This window comes from Sus scrofa, chromosome 6 (genome assembly GCF_000003025.6).
Source record: "Sus scrofa isolate TJ Tabasco breed Duroc chromosome 6, Sscrofa11.1, whole genome shotgun sequence".
In the NCBI taxonomy this organism is placed as follows: Eukaryota; Metazoa; Chordata; class Mammalia; order Artiodactyla; family Suidae; genus Sus; species Sus scrofa.
Genome location: NC_010448.4, coordinates 70,843,378 through 70,861,684, shown reverse-complemented (window position 1 = coordinate 70,861,684; position 18,307 = coordinate 70,843,378). Strand labels below are relative to the sequence as shown.

General features: G+C 48.4%; 1 protein-coding gene across 1 annotated transcript in view; it reads right to left on the bottom strand.

Moving 5' to 3' along the window:
• PEX14 (peroxisomal biogenesis factor 14) overlaps positions 1 to 18,307 on the bottom strand; it is a 134,204-nt gene that overhangs the window by 10,390 nt on the left and 105,507 nt on the right. The window contains exons 4-5 of the mRNA XM_003127561.3: positions 16,200 to 16,328; positions 770 to 855 (exon numbers count right to left, since the gene is read on the bottom strand). Coding sequence (XP_003127609.1) covers positions 770 to 855; positions 16,200 to 16,328 — 215 coding nt within the window. The remainder of the gene's footprint in view (positions 1 to 769; positions 856 to 16,199; positions 16,329 to 18,307) is intronic.

Sequence of the window (18,307 nt, the reverse complement as noted above, 5' to 3'; positions counted from 1 at the left end):
TCCTGGCCACTATTTTACCTTTTGTCTCTGGGGACCTACCCTGGCTCTTCATCTTCTAAGAAAGACTTGCTTCAAATCAGCGTTGGTCTCTGGCAACCAGTATCTGTTTAGTATCTGGCTCAAGGAAGCGGATGTTCACTTCACACCTGCAGCTCTGTTGTAAGCAATGAGCTCTAGGATCCTGAGGGCTGACTATGAAAAATCCTAGATTTATATGGGTGCCAACGCAATATATGTAACTATACTATTCTGAGAGTCTCAAGGCTGGTTTTAAATCCTTGGGTAGAACAAGAAGGCACAGAGCACTGCCCATGTGCTCGGCAGAGTACCTTCCCAAGGGGCACTGACCCATCAGCTTCACAACAGCCTCGTGCAGTAGGTACGGCTGTCCCCACTTTACAGATGAGGCTACCAAGCCTGTGGTCACACAGCTACTAAGTGGCAGAGCCAGGATGCAACACAGGCAGCTGGGCTCCAGCATCGAGGGCCTCACTACCGCGCCATTCTGCCTCTCAGAAAGCTACAGCCTGCTCAGGCCATGCGGGCTCGGCTCCAGGTACCACACCTGGCTCCATCGACTGGCTTCGGTCACCCTCTGCACCTCTCTCTGATGAGAGGCCCGCAGGCCAGGCGGGTCTGGACCTGCCGCGCAGGTGCAGGATCAGCACCGAACCAGGCCCCTCCAGAAAGCCGCTCGCCAGCGCCCCCTGCCTCTTGGACCAGGGAGGGCAGTGCTGTGCGCCAAGGGGCTGCAGGGAAGGCGCCTTACCTTGTAGAGCTGGTGAAAGCCGAAGGCAATCCCTGCCATGATGATGGCCAAGGCGCTGTAATCTCTCCACCGGGAGCCCGCGGGGCCTAAAGTTGGGGGAGAAGGTGGTCATCAGAGGAGGCTCCGCGTCCTCACCGGGGCCGGACAGTACATGTCCTCAGTCTCCTCATCTCAGCCTCAGGACAAGGATCAGCTCCTCCTGGGCTCCTGGAACCATCTGCCTGGTTGCACCAGGCCATGTGGTGGCTTCTGGGGGAGCTGAGACCCGGGGTGAGGGGGTGAGGCGGTTGGAAGACCTGGGGCACAGGCTCCGTGCTCGAGGAAGAAAGGGCTCAGAGAGGCTGACACAGGCCCAGCCAGGTGTGCACGAACCCAGGTCCACCTCAGAAGCTGCTCATCACCCATTTATCCTCCCTCACGAAGCCCACAGTGCACAGGGCAGTGTCATAGGCACAGCGGACCATGGTGCTGAGACCCTGCACTGTTCTCTCATGTGGAGCCTGGTGGAGAGGAGACAGCCGACAAATGCCCAGACAAGGTGACTCCAGAGAGGGCTGGAGAACACCAAGCAGGACAACGTGAGTGTGGGGATGCAGTGACCTGCACGGTGCTCCCAGCAGCGGACAAGTCAGCGTGCAGGCAGGGGATGACCTGGGCTCCAGCAAAAGGGGACTTTAATCACTCTGACTTTAATTTGCATGTATCTTCTAAGGGGTGGGGACCGAGCATCTCTTCATCTGCAATCCCTTCCTGCTATACAGGACGCTCCCTACGTTCCTCCTTGATTCCTCTATCAATTCCCCTCATCAGCTTATGCAAACTTCTCATACAGCAAGGAAATTAGCCCTCTGTCTGTGACAGGAGTTATAAAAATCTTCCCCAGTATATTTTTCTTTTGACGCTGCTTATGGTGTTCTGTGGCACACAGTGTTTTCATGTTCACATAAATTCATCAGTCTAGGAGTTCCCCTGGTGGCTCAGCAGAAATGAATCTGACATTAGCATCCCTGAGGACGCAGGCTCGATCCTTGGCCTTGCTCAGTGGGTTAAGGATCCGGCATGGCTGTGAGCTGTGGTGTAGGTTGCAGACGTGGCTCAGATCCTGCATTGCTGTGGCTGTGGCGTAGGCCAGTGGCTACAGCTCCGATTCGACCCCCATCCCAGGAACATCCATAAGCTGCAGGTCCACCCCTAAAAAGATTTTTAAAAATATATATATGTTGCTCTATTTTTCTATGGGCGCTGGGGTTTTTGTCATCACAAGCCAGGGCTTCCCTGCTCTCCTCCAGGGTTCACGTCTACATGTGTCTCCAGGAGGGAACTCTGGTGCTTTGACCTGCAGTGAACACCCTCATCCAATATGAATCTACACAGATAAGCAACTGCTGCTCGTGAAATGGAAAGCTCTGAGGCCACAGAGGTACATGGACCTTCACACTGTGACCCTGGGAAGCCAGGAGGCTCTGACTCCCAAGCAGGCACCTCTCTTGTCTCAGCCTGCTCTACTCTGAGTGCCTTGATTCTTGATGCTAACATCCAGTGAAAGCTCATTTTTAGGAGGAAAAAGCAAAGACAGAGTAAGTAACCTTGTCACTTTTCAAGAGTCACTGTTCAGCGGGACTTTAATCCACACCCAGAACAGCCACACATCCATCTGTGCTGCCAAAATCCCCAGCGCGAGCATTCAAAATGGGCACATGTCCAGAAAGTCCTATTCACCAGTGACTTCTCATATACCCACTAAATATCTTACAAGAAAACAGTTGCAACCAGGCTGAAAACTGGACCAGAACCCAAAGTTTGCTGCGTCCTTCTTTCCTGCAAACACACCATGCAGGCCTTGAGAAATGCAGCCTCTCATTCTGGGTACCAGGGCTGAGGCTGAGCAGATGCTGGCAGGTCAGGGGTCCAAGAAGCAGGACCCCTCCTACGGCTGCTCCCACCTCTCTGGGAGCTCAACCTCCTCCGGCACCAAGAAACACCTGTGGCTCCCCGCCGGCCACACCTTTACCCCCGCACCGCTCGTCTCTGCCATGCCTGCATTAAGAACATTTTATTGCCCCCTGGTTTTCATTATTAATGAAAAGGGACCAGAATGATCTTTCCTAAAGTTCAGAGAGTCTATAAAGGCAAGAAGCTGAAATGCCATTTTACTCGTTTTGGAGATGTGTGATACAATTCTGTCTTGTGGCAAAATGAAAAAGGAGAGAAAACTAAGGTGGAGATAACTCTTAACCACTGCTCACCTTTCAAAGAGGACAGATTAGGGCTACCGAGAAAGTACTCCGTGTGACCCCAAACTGGCTTGAACCCCCAGACAAGGACCACCTGCGGCCTCCTGCTGCCCACCCTGGGGCCGATTTTTTCTAAGCCCAGTGCAGGGCACCCAGAGCACCTGGGAGCCCCAGCCTCTGTCACTATGCTCCCGGATGTCCAGAAAATACAGTCAAGGGCAAAAAATGGGGCCAGTCGCTCCTGTGCTCTAGCTCACATGTAAGGGAAATGGAATGAATGAGCTTTTCAAAGCTCCAGAGGCCCCAGGCTGAAGCAGACGCCCACGTGCAGACGGCAGGGCGGGGGGCAAGCAGGCCAGAAGCCCGACGTCAGATCCGGTTCTAACCACCACCCAGGTGTTCCCAGAGACGTTTTTCTCTTCTTATCAAGCACAGGCCATTTGACTGAAGGTGGCAGAGCTTTGCTAGATTTAAAGAGCTTAGGGACAGTGATTTTTTCATTGTCACTCAGATTCAAACTGTCTACAGTACTTGGCCAACAGGCACAACTCGCCAACTTGCCAACAAGCCCAGCAAGTGACCAGCACCTTGACGCCGGCCTCTGCGGAGCATGAAGAGACGGCCGAGTGTGGCGGTGTTTCTCCTCTGGCACGGCCATTGTGTCTCAGGTGGCAGGAGCGAGAAGAGGATGGGGCTCTTCAGGAATCACCGCCTTCCTTCCCCCTGGAGGACTCCGCCGACTAGCACGAACTCTGCCGTGTGCACGAGTCTGCCTGCCCCAAAGCTTGGGTTTCAGGTGAATCCACGGCGTAGGCGGCCGTGTCAGAGGCGGGAGAGCCGCAATCCCACAGCTCCCTGGCCATTCACTAAACACCACTAAACCAGTTCTGTTCGCTACAGCTCAACCTACCAAGAGCTCCTAACCCAGAGGCGAGAACAAACAGCATCAGGTAAGAAAGAATGCACGTGTGGGGCCAGGAAGCCCACACTCGACACAGCCACAGTGAGCCCGAAACCACCAAGGGGAGGACTCATGGACGGCACAGAAATCCCACCACCCAGGAAGGATTCATCAACAGTCCAGAGCTGAAAGCTGTCATGAAATCACCTTGCTGAGACGATCTGTATCCAGCCATGTGCTGGCTGACAGCAGGGGGAAACTAGCAAGCCCCTGGGGAGGCCAGCAGCCTGAGCCCAGGGCAAGGCAGTGGCTGGCAGGGGGCAAGCCCAACTGTGTCCCCTCCAGACTCATCAAGGCTGGAGCCGTGACTCCACACAGCGATGGATCTAGCTTCTCAAATCATCCCATCAGCTCTGCTCGCAAAGCCAGCCTGAAAATGAACTGGCAGGACAGGCTCATCCACAGTGAGGTCCTGGAACAAAGCCAGGCTGCCAGATCAGTGCTTGTCACAGCACAGGATGGCCAGGCTACATGCACAGAGAGAGACTGGTGCCCAGCTAAGGGGTACCTACCACAGGCTAAGCTGTGGAGGGGTGGCCATAGCATGGGGTTGGGCCAGGGTGCTGAAGCACACGGCTGTGGAGGGCTGGCAGTGGCCAGAAAGATGCAGCCGAGCCAGAGCACATCACCTAGACACCAAGCATTCTGCCCTGAACAGAAGTACCCGGGCAGCCTGGAAGGCAAAGGCACCAGAGCAACCCAGGAGCCATCACATCCGACAACGCGAGCCTGTCTTCACGCGCACATCCCATGCAAAGTGGTCTTTGCCACTTCTCAGGGCTGCGAGTCATCTTTGGGCAGGAAGGACACTGAGAAGCATATCCATAGCCTCGCTCATAGATTAAAGGATATGAGCTCTAATTAAACCGTAAGAATTCAGAAGAGTCCAGAAATAGACCCAGGCTTGTGTGGTCAACTGATTTCTGACAAAGAGGCCGAGGTAGTTCTATGGGAAAAGGAATCTTGGCGACAACTGGATAGTCATGGGGTGGCGGGGGGGGGGTTATGAACCTTGACCCTTACCTTACAACTTACGTAAGAATTAAAATTGATCATAGCAAAGAAGGAAAGACTATAAGATTCTGTAAGAAAACAGAAACCACAGAAGAAAATCCTTACAACCTTGGAGTAGGCAGAAACCTCTTAAGATACAAAAAGTATGAACCATAAAAGGAAAAAAAAAAAAAAAAGATAAAATGGACATCATCAAAATTTTAAACTTTTGGAAGTTCCCTGTGGCAAAGTGGGTTGAAGATCCAGCATTGTGCAACCATGCTGCAGGTTCGATCCCTAGCCCAGGAACTTCCATATGCCACAGGGGTGGCCGAAAAAAAAATTTTTTTTTGAACTTTTGCTTTTCAAAGGGGATTACCAAGAAGAAAATGTCTACATAGGCTGAGACAAAATATCTGCAAAATATATATCTGATAAAGGACCTGTAACCAGACTAATGAAGAGCTTTTTTTTGTTTTTTTAGGCCCACACCAGAGGCATATGGAAGTCCCCAGACTAGAGGTCAAATTGGAGCTGTAGCTGCTGGCCTACACCACAGCCATGTGGGATTCGAGCCGCATCTGCCACCTACACCACAGCTCAGGACAACACCAGATCCTTAACCCACTGAGTGAGGCCAGCGATGGAACCTGCATCCTCGTGAAGACTAGTCAGGCTCATTACCGCTGAGCCACCACAGGAACGTGCATGGAGAGTTTTTACCATTCAATCAAACAAGGTGATTTAAAAAAAAAGATTGAGGTGTTCCCGTCATGACTCAGCAGAAACAAATCTGACTAGTATCCATGGGGATGCGGGTTCGATTCCTGGACTCAGTGGGTTAAGGATCGCCATGAGCTACAGTGTAGGTTTCCGTCACCATTCGGATCCCATGTTGCTGCGGCTGTGGTGTAAGCCGGCAGCCGCAGCTCCAATTCAACCCCTAGCCTGGGACCGTCCATATGCTGCAGGTGTAGCTCTAAAAAGATTTTTTTTTTAATTTTTTTAATAAAATAATAAAAAAAATATTAAAAAGATTGGGCAGTAGGTTGGAAGAGACACTTCACAAAAGATACATGAGCAACCAATAAGCACAGGAAAATATGCTTGCTATCAGTAGTTATGAGAGAAATAAAAATTAAAAGTACCATGAGATACTACTACTTTCACATTAGAATGGCTAAACTTAAAAACTGAGAATAACGAATGTTGACAAGGATGTGGAGCAACGGATATTACCACGCATCGCGGACGGGAATGTAAGACGGCACAACCATTTTGGAAAATAGTTTTGCGACCTCTTACAAAGTTAAATGTACACCTAACATCTGACTCAGGCATTCCACTCCTGGGTGTTTACCTAAGAGAGGAAGTATCTGTGCACACAAAGACTTGTTGTACATGAATGTTCATGGGAGCTTTATTCATAATAGTCCCAAACTGGAAACAACCCAAGCAACCATCAATGGTCAGTGGATAAACAAATTGTGGAGTAACCCTATAACGGAGTCATAGGAATCAGCAAACTCTGCTCAGTTGGCCAAGTCCCACCTCATCCTGCTTTTATTCAGCTGTGAGCCCTGGATGACTTCCGTATTTTTAAAGGATTGGTGTTGGGGGCGGGGGGAATATGCGACAGAAACACGTGGCTCACAAAGTCTAAAATATTTACTAGCCGATACACATCCCAATCTCAAAAGCATTATGTTAAGGTAAAGAATCCACACAAAAGACTATATGCTGAATGATTCCACTTACATGACATTTTCTAAAAGGCAGAACATTAGTGACAGAGAAGGGACTACTGGTTGACTGGAACCAGAGTGGGGGAGAGGACGGATGTTAAGGGCACAAAGAAATTTTGGGGGTGATGGTAATTTTCTGTATTTTGACTACAGTGTTGGTTACATGAGTTGAGTTACAGTATGTATAACTCATCAAACTGTACACTTAAAGTGGATTATCCTGTGCATAAATAATACTTCCAAACAAGCTGATTAGCAAGAAAAAAAAAAGGTTAGGAATCCAGGAACATAAAACAGGCATGTGACCTAACAATCCCACTCCTAGAGGGCTACCCAGGAGTAATGAGAAGGTACATCCACACAAGGCTTGGCCACACACACTCTCAGCAGCACAAGGCCTGCAGCCAACACTGCAAACAGCCTAAATATTTACCAACTGGTGAACTGATAGACAAAATGTGGTACCATCCACACAATGGAATATTATTCAGCAATAAAAAGTACTGCTACAACATGGAAGAACCTCAAAGATAAGTGAAAGAAGGCAGGCAGAAGAGACCACACACTGTATGACTCCGCTGACCTGAAATGCCCAGCGAAGGTAGATCTGTAGTGGTAGAAAGCAGGTTAGCGGTTGACTGGGGTTGGAGGAGATGGACAGTGAATGGGAACAAAGGATCTTATCTGGGGGGTGGAGGTGCTCTAAAAGTGAGTGCATTGCTCAGTAAAGTTACTAAAAAGCACTGCCTGGTACACATGTTTTTTTTGTTTTGTTTTGTTTTGTTTTTGTCTTTTTGCCTTTTCTAGAGCTGCTGCCTTTTCTAGAGCTGCTCCCATGGCACATGGAAGTTCCCAGGCTAGGGGTCTAATCAGAACTATAGCTGCCAGCCTACGCCACAGCCACAGCAACACGGGAGCCGCGTCTGAGCCGCGTCTGCAACCTACACCACAGCTCACGGCAACGCCAGATCCTTAACCCACTGAGCAAGGCCAGGGATGGAACCCACAACCTCATGGTTCCTAGTCAGATTCATTAACCACTGAGCCACGACGGGAACTCCAACATGGGTTAAATTTTATAATATGTAGAACATACTCCGATAGCTTAAAAAAATTTTTAAAAGGCTAGAAATAGACTCCGGCATATGTAAACAACTGCTTTTCGATAAAGGAACACATAACTCAGTGGGGACAGGATAATCTTTTAAACAGCTGCTGGTGGTGGTGGTGGATGTCCATTAGGGAAAAAAGAATCTTGACCTTCACATTATACCAGACACAAAAATTAACAGAGTGAATCACAGATCTCAACATAAAAGCTAACACCATAAAACTTTAAGAAGAAAACAACAGTGAAAATCTTTCCAACCTTGGGGTAAGCAAAGATGACACAGAAAGGACACAAAAACCAGGAATTGTTAAGAAAAAAACAACAATAAAAAATAACTGGATGTCATCAAGTTTTCAATCTTTTGTTTTTCAAAAAGCAACATAAAGAAAAGGCTAGCCACAGACTGGGAGGAAATACTAACCATGCATATACGTGACAAAGAATCTGAATCTAGAATATGTAAAAACTCTTCCAACTTAAGAAGACAATTTAAAATGGGCAAAGACTGGAATAGACATGTTACAAAAGAAGATATGCAAATGGGCAATAAGCCCATAAAAAGATGCTCAACATTGTGAGTCTTCACAGAAATGTAAACACTAACGACCAGGAGATCCCACGCCACGCACGCTAGAGTTGCTAAAATTAAAAAGACGGAGAATACCAACTGTCAGTGAAGCTCTGTGGCAACTAGAACGCTCACATATCGCTGAAAGGAGTGTAAAATGGTACAACCACTCTGAAAAACAGTTTGGCAGGTTCCTAAAAAGTGAAACTTACACTTAAACATATGATCTAGCAATTCCACTCCGAGGCATTTACCCAAGAGAAATAAAAACATACAAAGACTTGTACACAACTGTTCACAAGAGGTTTATTTGTAAAGGCTCAAAACTAGAAATAGCCCACAGCCTGAAGACCATCCACTGGCCAACAAACCCTGGTGCACCCTTACCAGGGAACATGGCTCAGGGATAAAAAAGAGAACAATTTCTGACGGGCATCAGAACTTGGACGTATCTCAAAAACATGGTGCTGAGTGAAAGAAACCAGACAGAGAAGCCACTGCATGATTCCCTCCATTCAGTACTCTAGGAAAGATCAATCTAATGGGTAGAATAGAAGGCAGCCCAGAAGTTGCCCCAGAGTCGGGGCGAGGTGGCACTAGGTGGGAGCACGTTACCAGGCATCTTCTGGGGTACCTGAAATGTGATGATGGCGAGCTGGGAGTGTATACTTGTCAAGACTCAAGCTGGATAACAAAAGTGGCTGCCTTTTATGTAAAATGTACCTCAATAAAACTGATTATTTTTAAAAGTCTGTTCAGAATTTCTTTCTTTTTTTTCTTTCCAGCCATGCCTAGAGCACATGAGATCAGGGCCTGGGATCGAACCCGTGTCACAGCAGTGGCCTGAGCTGCTGCAGTGATAATGCCAATTCCTTAACCCGCTGTGCCACAAGGGGAACCCCAATTCAAATTCTTAAATGTTTTCTGTATTATGCGATGCATGCGAAAGAATATAACATTTAGATAAATTATGAAACATGATGGTAACAAAATTAGCAATTCTAAATCCACCTGCTCTACCAGTTAAAACTTTCTCCACACCGAGGCGAGCAGTATGCTTCTCTCTACTGAGGAGTAACCCTATCCTGAATTTAGTGTTAATTCCAATTCAAACTTCCTATGGGCTATGAAGCTGGGAACATGCCAGACCAGAACAGGGACTGCACCTCTCAGCCTCCTTGTAGACAGGCGTGGCTGTAAGGTTGAGTTCCAGCCAAGGGGGAGAAGGCAGGAGTGACATAGGCGATTTCCAGGAGGTGTCCTTAGAAGGTGACTTGTCCTCTTCCTTCCTTCCTTCCCCTCTTTCTTGCCTGTTGGATGGCAGAGGGGACAGCTGAAACTGTAGGGGTCACATGGGAGCACAGGATGAATACTGGCCACATGTGAGGGATGCAGGGGTCCCCTGATGACCACAGAGCCAGCCCGGCAGCCTGGAATGCCTATGTTTACCTAACAGAAAAAGAGTCTTTTATTTTGTTTAAACCACTTTTTTTTTTTTTTTTTTTTTTTAAACAGCCATACCTGCAGCATATGGAAATTCCCAGGCCAGGGTCAAATCAGTGCTGCAGCTGAGGCCTATGCCACAGCCATGGCAACACCAGATCTGAGCCACATTTGCGACCTATGGCGCAGCTTGCAGCAATGCCAGATCTTTAACCCGCTGAGCAAGGCTGGGGTTTGAACCCGCATCCTCACAGAGACATCAGGTCCTTAACCCACTGACACACAATGGGAATGCCCTAAACCACTCTTATTTGGGGGTTGTTGTTACAGAATCTTATACAACTAATACAGGCTGCAGTGTCAGCATGGCCACAATCCTAGCTACCACCAAAGACTCTTTCAGTGGTTTAAGAAATCTAAGTTCCCTGGCGGCTCAGTGGGTGAGGGATCTGGCATTGTCCCTGCTGTGGGATGGGCACTGTCCCATCTCTGGTCAATTCTGTATGCTGTGGGCGCAGCCAAAGAAAGAAAGAAATCTAAGGAAAGGATTTCTCCACCCACTTTACTAAGATCCGCCCTCTTCAAGATCCACTTGTTCGCAACCACGAGGCCCCACACAGGGCATAACACAAAGCAAACAAAACAGACAGGTGCTGGCCCCTGAAGAGCTGCTATTCTAAACCAGCCGCAGGGACGAAAGAAGAAAAATACAATTTCCTCAAATTTAGAGAAATGTTTCCCTCATATACAAACCAATAACTTTTAAGTAGCAAAATGTGAGATTTGTGTGCTAACCTGACAGAGAAACGGAAGAAAGAAGGAGAAACGGTATTTTTTTAATTTCTTATTTTTTTAATCAATTGGCTTACTTTTTTGTTGTGTTTTCTTTTTTCTTTTTTTCTTTTTTTAGGGCCACACCTACAGCATAGGAAGGTTCCCAGGCTAGGGGTCGAATCAGAGCTGTAGCTGCTGGCCTACACCACAGCCACAGGAACACGGGATCCAAACCACGTGTGCAAACCTACACCACAGCTCACGACAACACCAGATCCTGAACCCACTGAGCGAGGCCAGGGATCGAACCCTCGTCCTCATGGATCCTGGTCGGATTCTTTACCTACTGAGCCACAGCTAGGAACTCCTCCCTTTTATTTCTTGGTGGAAACAGAGACGTTGGCCACATGCGCCTTCATTCAGTCACTTTCAGGGCCACTCACCCCCCTCCCTGCCAGCTTCTGGTGCCTTCCACAGCCTCCTCCACGAGGTCTGGCCTGGGACCTGCACTCTGGGGTCTTCCTTTGTTCTTAAATCCCTAAAGCTCTCGCTATTCACACCATACAGGACGGCTACCCTGCCCCAGGCACAAGGCTTTGCTCCACATTCAACAGCGGCTTCCTGAAGGCAAGGCCTGTCCTACGTCTGCAGCCTGCTCGGCACAGCACACACAGAAGGCCTCGCTGACCGGCTGCCTGGGCAGCAGGCCCCACACTGACAGGTACTGCTGGGCAGCTTTTCAGTTCTCCAGCGCGTGTCCACCACCGCTGCTTCTTTCAACAAATGCTTCTAGAATACCTGCTAAGTCAGGGCCTCAGGTCATAGATTTAAAAAAAAAAAAAAAAAAAAAAAGCCTCTGAGCCCAAGAACTCACAACTTAATAGGAAGTGAGCAAACATTTAAGTGTAGCATGGTGGGGAGCAGGGCCTGATCAAGGCAGGGGGACCTCCATCCCATCAGAATCATTCTAATACCGGTTTAAGAACAATACAGTCTCACAGGTAATGCAACCTCAGAATAATGAGATGATGCATTTCAAGGTAAAATAATCCATGTCAATTTTGACTGTCCTCCCTCGGGGAGCCTAGCTGCCAACCTTCCTCTCGGGTCACCTCTTCTGACACACTGATCCCATGCTGTAGCCGCTCTGGACATCACAGGGTTTCATGTCCAGGTGGCTTTGCTTTGGCTTGGATGCTCTGGTCCATCCTGTCTGGTCACTGAACCAGTCATGCCCCAGGTCCAGTGGGGCACCTCCTGTGCTCTGAAGTGTCCCTTCACCTTGTCTGGGCCACCATCCTCTCCAGGGCAGCCTTCCCATAACTGCCTTTCCTACTGCACAGGAGCAGCTGGGGAGAGCCACCAGCCAGGCTTAATGGGCTCATGCCCGGAGTCTAACACAGTGCCTGGCACACAGCAGGCATTCGTTGATAAACACGTGCTTGGTGTCCTAAGAAAATCAAGGGTAAGTTCATGTGACTAAACACGGCCATAAAAGAAACAAACTGAGAAAGAACACCCTTCCTCTCTCAGGATGTCTAATGAAATGTCAAAGGCTTCCACCAACCTCAGGCAGTTACATCCTATTTTAAGAAGAGGCAACTCGTGGAATTCCCGTCGTGGCTCAGCTGTTAGTGAACCCGACTAGCACTCATGAGGAGGTGGGTTCGATCCCTGGCCTCGCTCAGCGGGCTAAGGATCCAGCGTTGCTATGGCTGTGGTGTAGGCCGGCGGCTACAGTGCCAATTGGACCCCTGGCCTGGCAACCTCCATATGCCATGGGTGTGGCCCTAAAAAGACAAACTAATACATACATACATACATAAAAAAGAAGAGACAACTGAAGCTATAGGTCTGCCTCTGGAAAAGCCTAAACTGTTTCTCAAAGACTGTGGAGGAAAAAACATTTCAACCCAAGAAAAACTATTATCATACAAAAATCACACTGGCCCTGCTTATATCTCAAAGTTACCTTGCTTCTTGTTTCTCCGGGAGGAAAAAAGAAAAATCAGCTTACAATGAATCAATCAATCAAGCATTTATCAGGACTTTATGTTCAGGACTGCATTAGGCTCTGCGTGCGCGCGCGCGCACACACACACACACACACACACCGATTCCTGACTCAAAGTCACACAAAGAGAAACCACAACGAGAAACAGCATGTCAGATTCCCTCTCGCATCCCAGCCTGGCTTTTCCCGCGTGCTACCCAACTTTCTTTTAAGCCCTGACAATACTGGTTTATTCTCATACCGGCTGACACCAAGCTTCCCGTTGGTGTCAACCTCCTACCACTTTCACAAAGCCTCTCTGACTTCTCGAGCCCACATTAATTTTTCTCTTTTCTGTATTCCTGTGGAGTTTCTTGTCTGTATAATTAATTTTGGCATTAAATCACCAAGTCTTATATTATTACTCTTTTCTTAAGAGTCTATCTTACTGCTCCCGAGAGCCTGTAATATTCTTAAAGATCATCTTTTTCTGAATTTCTCATGATACGGTACTGTGTATACAGCAGGTGCTTAATAAACACTAATGACGTGGACTGGAACCACTCTGGTAGGTCTCCATGTTCTCTGCTGATACTGGCATATCTACTAACATCTCAAGGTCAACCACACTCACCAAAGCAGAGCTATCAAAAGCCGCACCGAGCGGGGCACCTGCCCTCAAGCAAGGAGGGTGGGCAAGTCCCAAGGTGACAATCCGAGAGCGCTGGGCTCCCAGGGGTGGTCTTGGAAAAGCCACCCTTCCTGGAGTCCTGAGCATTTGGGGCTGAGCCCAGAAAATCCCATTTTTCTAGGCCTGAGCTCAGAGATGGAATGTCCTTAAAAAGCCAAGAAGAGGGAAGGAAAGGGCGACCGAGCTCCAGATGTAAAGTCGGCAGGAACACACTTGAATGGAGGCCATAAATCCCTCCCAGGACGCAGACAATGCCTCGGTGATAAGCATGCAGACTGCACACCTAGTTCAGAAACTCCCCTGAGTTTGCTTGTAATTAAGGGGGTTAGAAAGGTAAAAAAAATATATAAACCCAATTAATCATTTAAATATTTAAAGTCAGATTTTTTTCCTCACTCCAGGATTAGTATATTTCATAACGCCAGCAGCAGACAGCCCTGGTTTTTACTGGGGTTCATTTTAGAGCATGTTTAAACTAGTCAGATTGAGTGATGCTTCCAGCAACTAATCGCATGTCAAATAAAAGATATTTTATGTAATAAATTACCGCTACAAGTAATTCAAATGTCATTTATCAGTTTTATTATCAGTCAGGCAAAGTCTTGTTTCTCTATATTAATCAAAATCAAGCCTTTTTTTTTTTTTTTTTTTTTTGAGCAGTTTTGACACCTCTTGGCAAAAGTACAGAAGTGAAGAGGTAGAGTCACCCGGAGCTGAGCGCGCAGGGTAACGGTACAAGAAGAATGAGGCTTGACAGTGACAACTAAAAACTCCAGGTATTTAAAATTACCATTACCATTGTTTTTACACCAGCGTCAAAGCAGGAAGGAGTCTGTCTCTAAGAAGATGAATTTTATTTTTAGGGCTGGGAGACTCTTAAAAATACTCCTACCTAAATACCTAACCATGTAGTGCTTTTTCTCAGAGAGCTCTGGGCAGGAGAATGATTTAAATGACTGAATCGCCCCGCCCAGCCCCATTCTTCTGCAGCTTAACCCTTTGTGCCCACCAACAGCAGGCACACGCATGTTTGAGGCCAACTCTGTGACTCGCCAGAACAATTTGTACTGAGCAAGAAGGTTCCAAGTAGCCAAGAGACCTGTTTGGTATTAAGCCATGAAGGAAACAGCTGGAAGAGAACAGATGTGCTTCTTAGAAAACTCTGCACCCCAGCTGCCACTGCCTGTCCTCGACAAATTCCATCAAACAGCGGGGCCCAGGGACACGACTGAAGAAAAAGTGTGAAGACTCAGCCTTTAGTTTAAAAGCGACATGGAGAGTAAGCTGAGGGACGCAAAGCCACAGGATGACGGGTCGGGAAGAACTTTAGACAGAAAAAAAAGAGTCCCGGCCTGACGCAGAGCTGCCACTGACTCGACAGCTCCCCTGCGAGGCCCAGCACTCAGCACCGCCCCTCCGCTCAGAGGCCACACAACCCTGACGGTTTGCTAGACAAGGCGACTGCAGATGAGAGCAGCTAGAGTCGTGCTACCTGGCCTCGCCCATTCCGCCTCAACCAGAGAGCAAAGGGAAGGCTGTGTCTCAATGAGATCCGTGACACGCAAAGCGGATTCTAACCCACTGCACGGCCCTTGCGCTATCTACACAGCTAACTGCAACTCCCCAGCTGTGGGAAAGACGTCAAAGCCGGGGCCAGAAGGTAATGCCAGACCCCGTGGTCGGGGTCAAAACAAGTCTGGCATTTTAAATTGCGCCTTTTAAAATCTGACATATAACACCTTTTAAATCATGTTTTGAAAAAAATAAAACTTCTGAGATAGACAATTAAAATGAAGATAATTATAGATAAGACATTTTGAAAGACATCAGATCCAAGCCTGAAATCTTTTGCTTGTTTGTTTTTCTGCTTTTTAGGGCCGCACCTACAGCATGTGGAAGTTCCCAGGCTAGGGGTCGAACTGGAGTTACAGCTGCCAGCTTGCACCACAGCCACGGCCACACCAGATCCGAGCTGCGTCTGCGACCTATACCACAGCTCTCGGCAACGCCAGATCTTTAACCCACTGAGCAAGGCCAGGGCTCAAACCCGCGTCCCTCATGAATACTAGTCGGGTTCATTACCACTGAGCCACAACAGTAACTCCCCAAGGCTGAAATGTTATGTTAAACACACAAAACAGCAATCTTCCATGGACTCTACTGCTTTGGAATCAATTTTAACCCTTCTGGATTTTTCATAAGCGACTTAAAGACGGGGTTCTGCTTATATTGTGGAAGCATATGGTTATTACTAGTTTAAAGAACCTTTATTCCCAAAGTAGCTTTCATGTAAAAACAACAAAAAAAACCTCTCATGGATCACATTCTCAGGTAATAATTAAAAGCTTCATTCAGAAAGGACCTTCTCATGCAATCTGAAATTCACCAGCAGACTGCCACTACGTAAATGTACACAGTATAGCCAGGACACGGAAGGAAGGAAGGAAGAAAAGGGGAGTGGGGAGGGGAAGGCCAGTCTGCACCTACTAATGTTAACTCTAGAAGATAAAATTAGGAGGTAAGTTATTTCAAGGACCAAATAAGAATGCAGCCATGAATCAGATGTTTATGTTCTTATTAGTGAAACAGGAACATGCAAAAAGCACGGATATAAGAAAATGGAAACAGAACCGATAAACACTTTTCCAGATCCTTGCTTGACACCAAAATACCTGAAACCATACAATAAATTCATTTATTCTGGTCCTGTGCCGCTTCTTACACCTTTGTTGCATACTTAAAAGTTGGCCTGGAAGAGGATTCGGGTGTGTCACATTCTTTTGGAAAAACCCAAGCGCCATCTCCTACTCCCAGTTTCTCCCGGCTTGCCGAGTCGGGGAGACGGGAAGCACTGCTCCTGGGCCAGAATCCTGAATCCTAGTCAAGGTTAAAGCAGGAGTTTGAGCAGGTGACTTACTGTATGGCTGCGGAATGAGGTGAGGGGGCTGGACAGGAACCACCTGTGTGGCTGGGCCCAAGGACGCAGGCTCATCGGCAGCCGAGCCTGACTGCTGGAAAGCCACATCAATCTCTTCATCTGTCAGCCCTGGGGGAGAAGAGGACATAACTGCAGGTGAGTACCTTTTGCCACTGTCTGTGGCTGCAACAAAATCTTCATTTGAGAAAAGACCTTAGAGTCACAGAATGCCTAGCATCCTGGTTAAGTTGCTTCCCCGATTTCGGATTCTCCAGAACCTCTCTCAGCTGCAATTTAACCTTAAGCGACAGAATATTAGCCTCAACACTGCTTCCAAATGTGGCTCATTCAATTTCCTTAATTTATCCTTGAGTTTATTGCTGCTTTTGAAGTCGCTCCGTACTGCAATTCTCCATTCTTCCCCCGAAAACAGATAACATCAACTGCAAATGTGGCTCATTTTAATCTGTAATGGTGTTAAAAAAAGAGGGGAAAAAACTAACAATAATGCATGAAAACAGACAGGGAAACAAAAAACTAATTATTGGGTGAGACGACTAATTAGTCTAGATCGTTTCTGAAGACGGGAATAATTTGCTTTATTTTATGACAAATGCAGAAATAAAAAGAAAAATCAGGACTGACTGTGATTAGTATGAATGGGATATAGAATGTGAAGAAGAAAATAAAACAAGAAAACAGATCAAAACAAGGCCAGACCCAAACTTTCAGATGATTATTACTCTAGCCTATCATAGGCTGCCTATATTGCCTTTGGCTAGTTTTTCTTTTTCCCTTTTTAAAAAAAATCCTCCCGACACTCTACACCACAGTGCGCTGGCTGGGGACCGCAGGAAACGGCAGGGCGCCACCTGCAGTGGCTGTGGCACGCGGAGAGGGTATGCCTGTGGAGGAATATGGAGCAGGTGAAACACCGAATGTGAAGACCACATTTCCGGGGGTTGCACGGCTGGACTACTTCAACAGGTCTGAGGCGGACTGGGGACGCCGGCTCTGCGGGAAGAGGGCGAGGGCACTGACCAATCGGAACAGAGAGTGGCACACGGGTGTGAGAAAGATGTTTCCACAGGGCAGCTCGGGACGCGGACGTGTGCTCAAAAGTGCTCTAGCTGCTGAGAGTGGGAGGTCACTGCTGGTCTGCAAAAGAGCACTCTGGCTGGCCTGCGCTGTTCTGGGAATCCCAACATGCAGTCCAGCCGCAGCGCAGAGCTTTTAAACTGGAGCCGAGAGCGTTTCCACATCTGGTCGGCAGCTCTCCATTAGAGGCCCACGGCACGGCCTATCTGCCCCTGGGGGTAGATGAAGTACAGGAGGTTCTGAGGATCAGCATCTTCCAAAGCCTGGTGCCTCGCGCTCCGTGCCAGGGGGCTAATAGACGAGCACATTAATGCGCTAAAGCACAGCTCTGCCCTGCACCATCCCGGCGCGCGAGCCCGCTGCAGCCGTCCCTCCAACTTCTCACGCCCTACCCAGGCAGCCAAGGGAGAGGCCCTAAGTATTCCAAACGCCCGGGCCTTCCTTCTCAGCTCCGCACTGAGCAGTGGGGGGTCTATCCCCAATTAACACGGCCTCTCTTTCCCCCTTCCCCCCCTGCACGCAGGGGAGCCAGCCAGGGACGGGCAAGGCCCCTCGTGAGCTCTGAGTGCTGCTGGGCTGGCCATGGGGGAGTGCACCATCCTCTCGACAGACCGACCACGACACCGGGACAGACGAAAGGCTGGCGGGGTGCAAAGAGGATCATTTTCTGGCACCTGGCACCTCAAACGCAGAAGCCAAGTTTGAGTACCAGGGATGGTCTTCCCCTCTAAGCTCCAGCTTGCTGCCCAAGGCCTGCTTTGCTGCGACCCCACCTCCCAGGAACAGCGGCAGCACACAGACGAGCTGGGCAAAACCAGAGAACACGCTGCCCCGGGCGAGCAGCTCTCGGGCTCCAGCCTGGGCACGGACCGCCAGTCACTTCTAAGTAGGAAGGGAGACCCCTCTCGGAGTTCTAGTAGGAAACCCACTGTTTTAACCAGTCATAATCAGCCACTAGAGAAGACAGCGGCACGGGCGACCTCAGCACAAGCTGATGGTCACTGGTACAC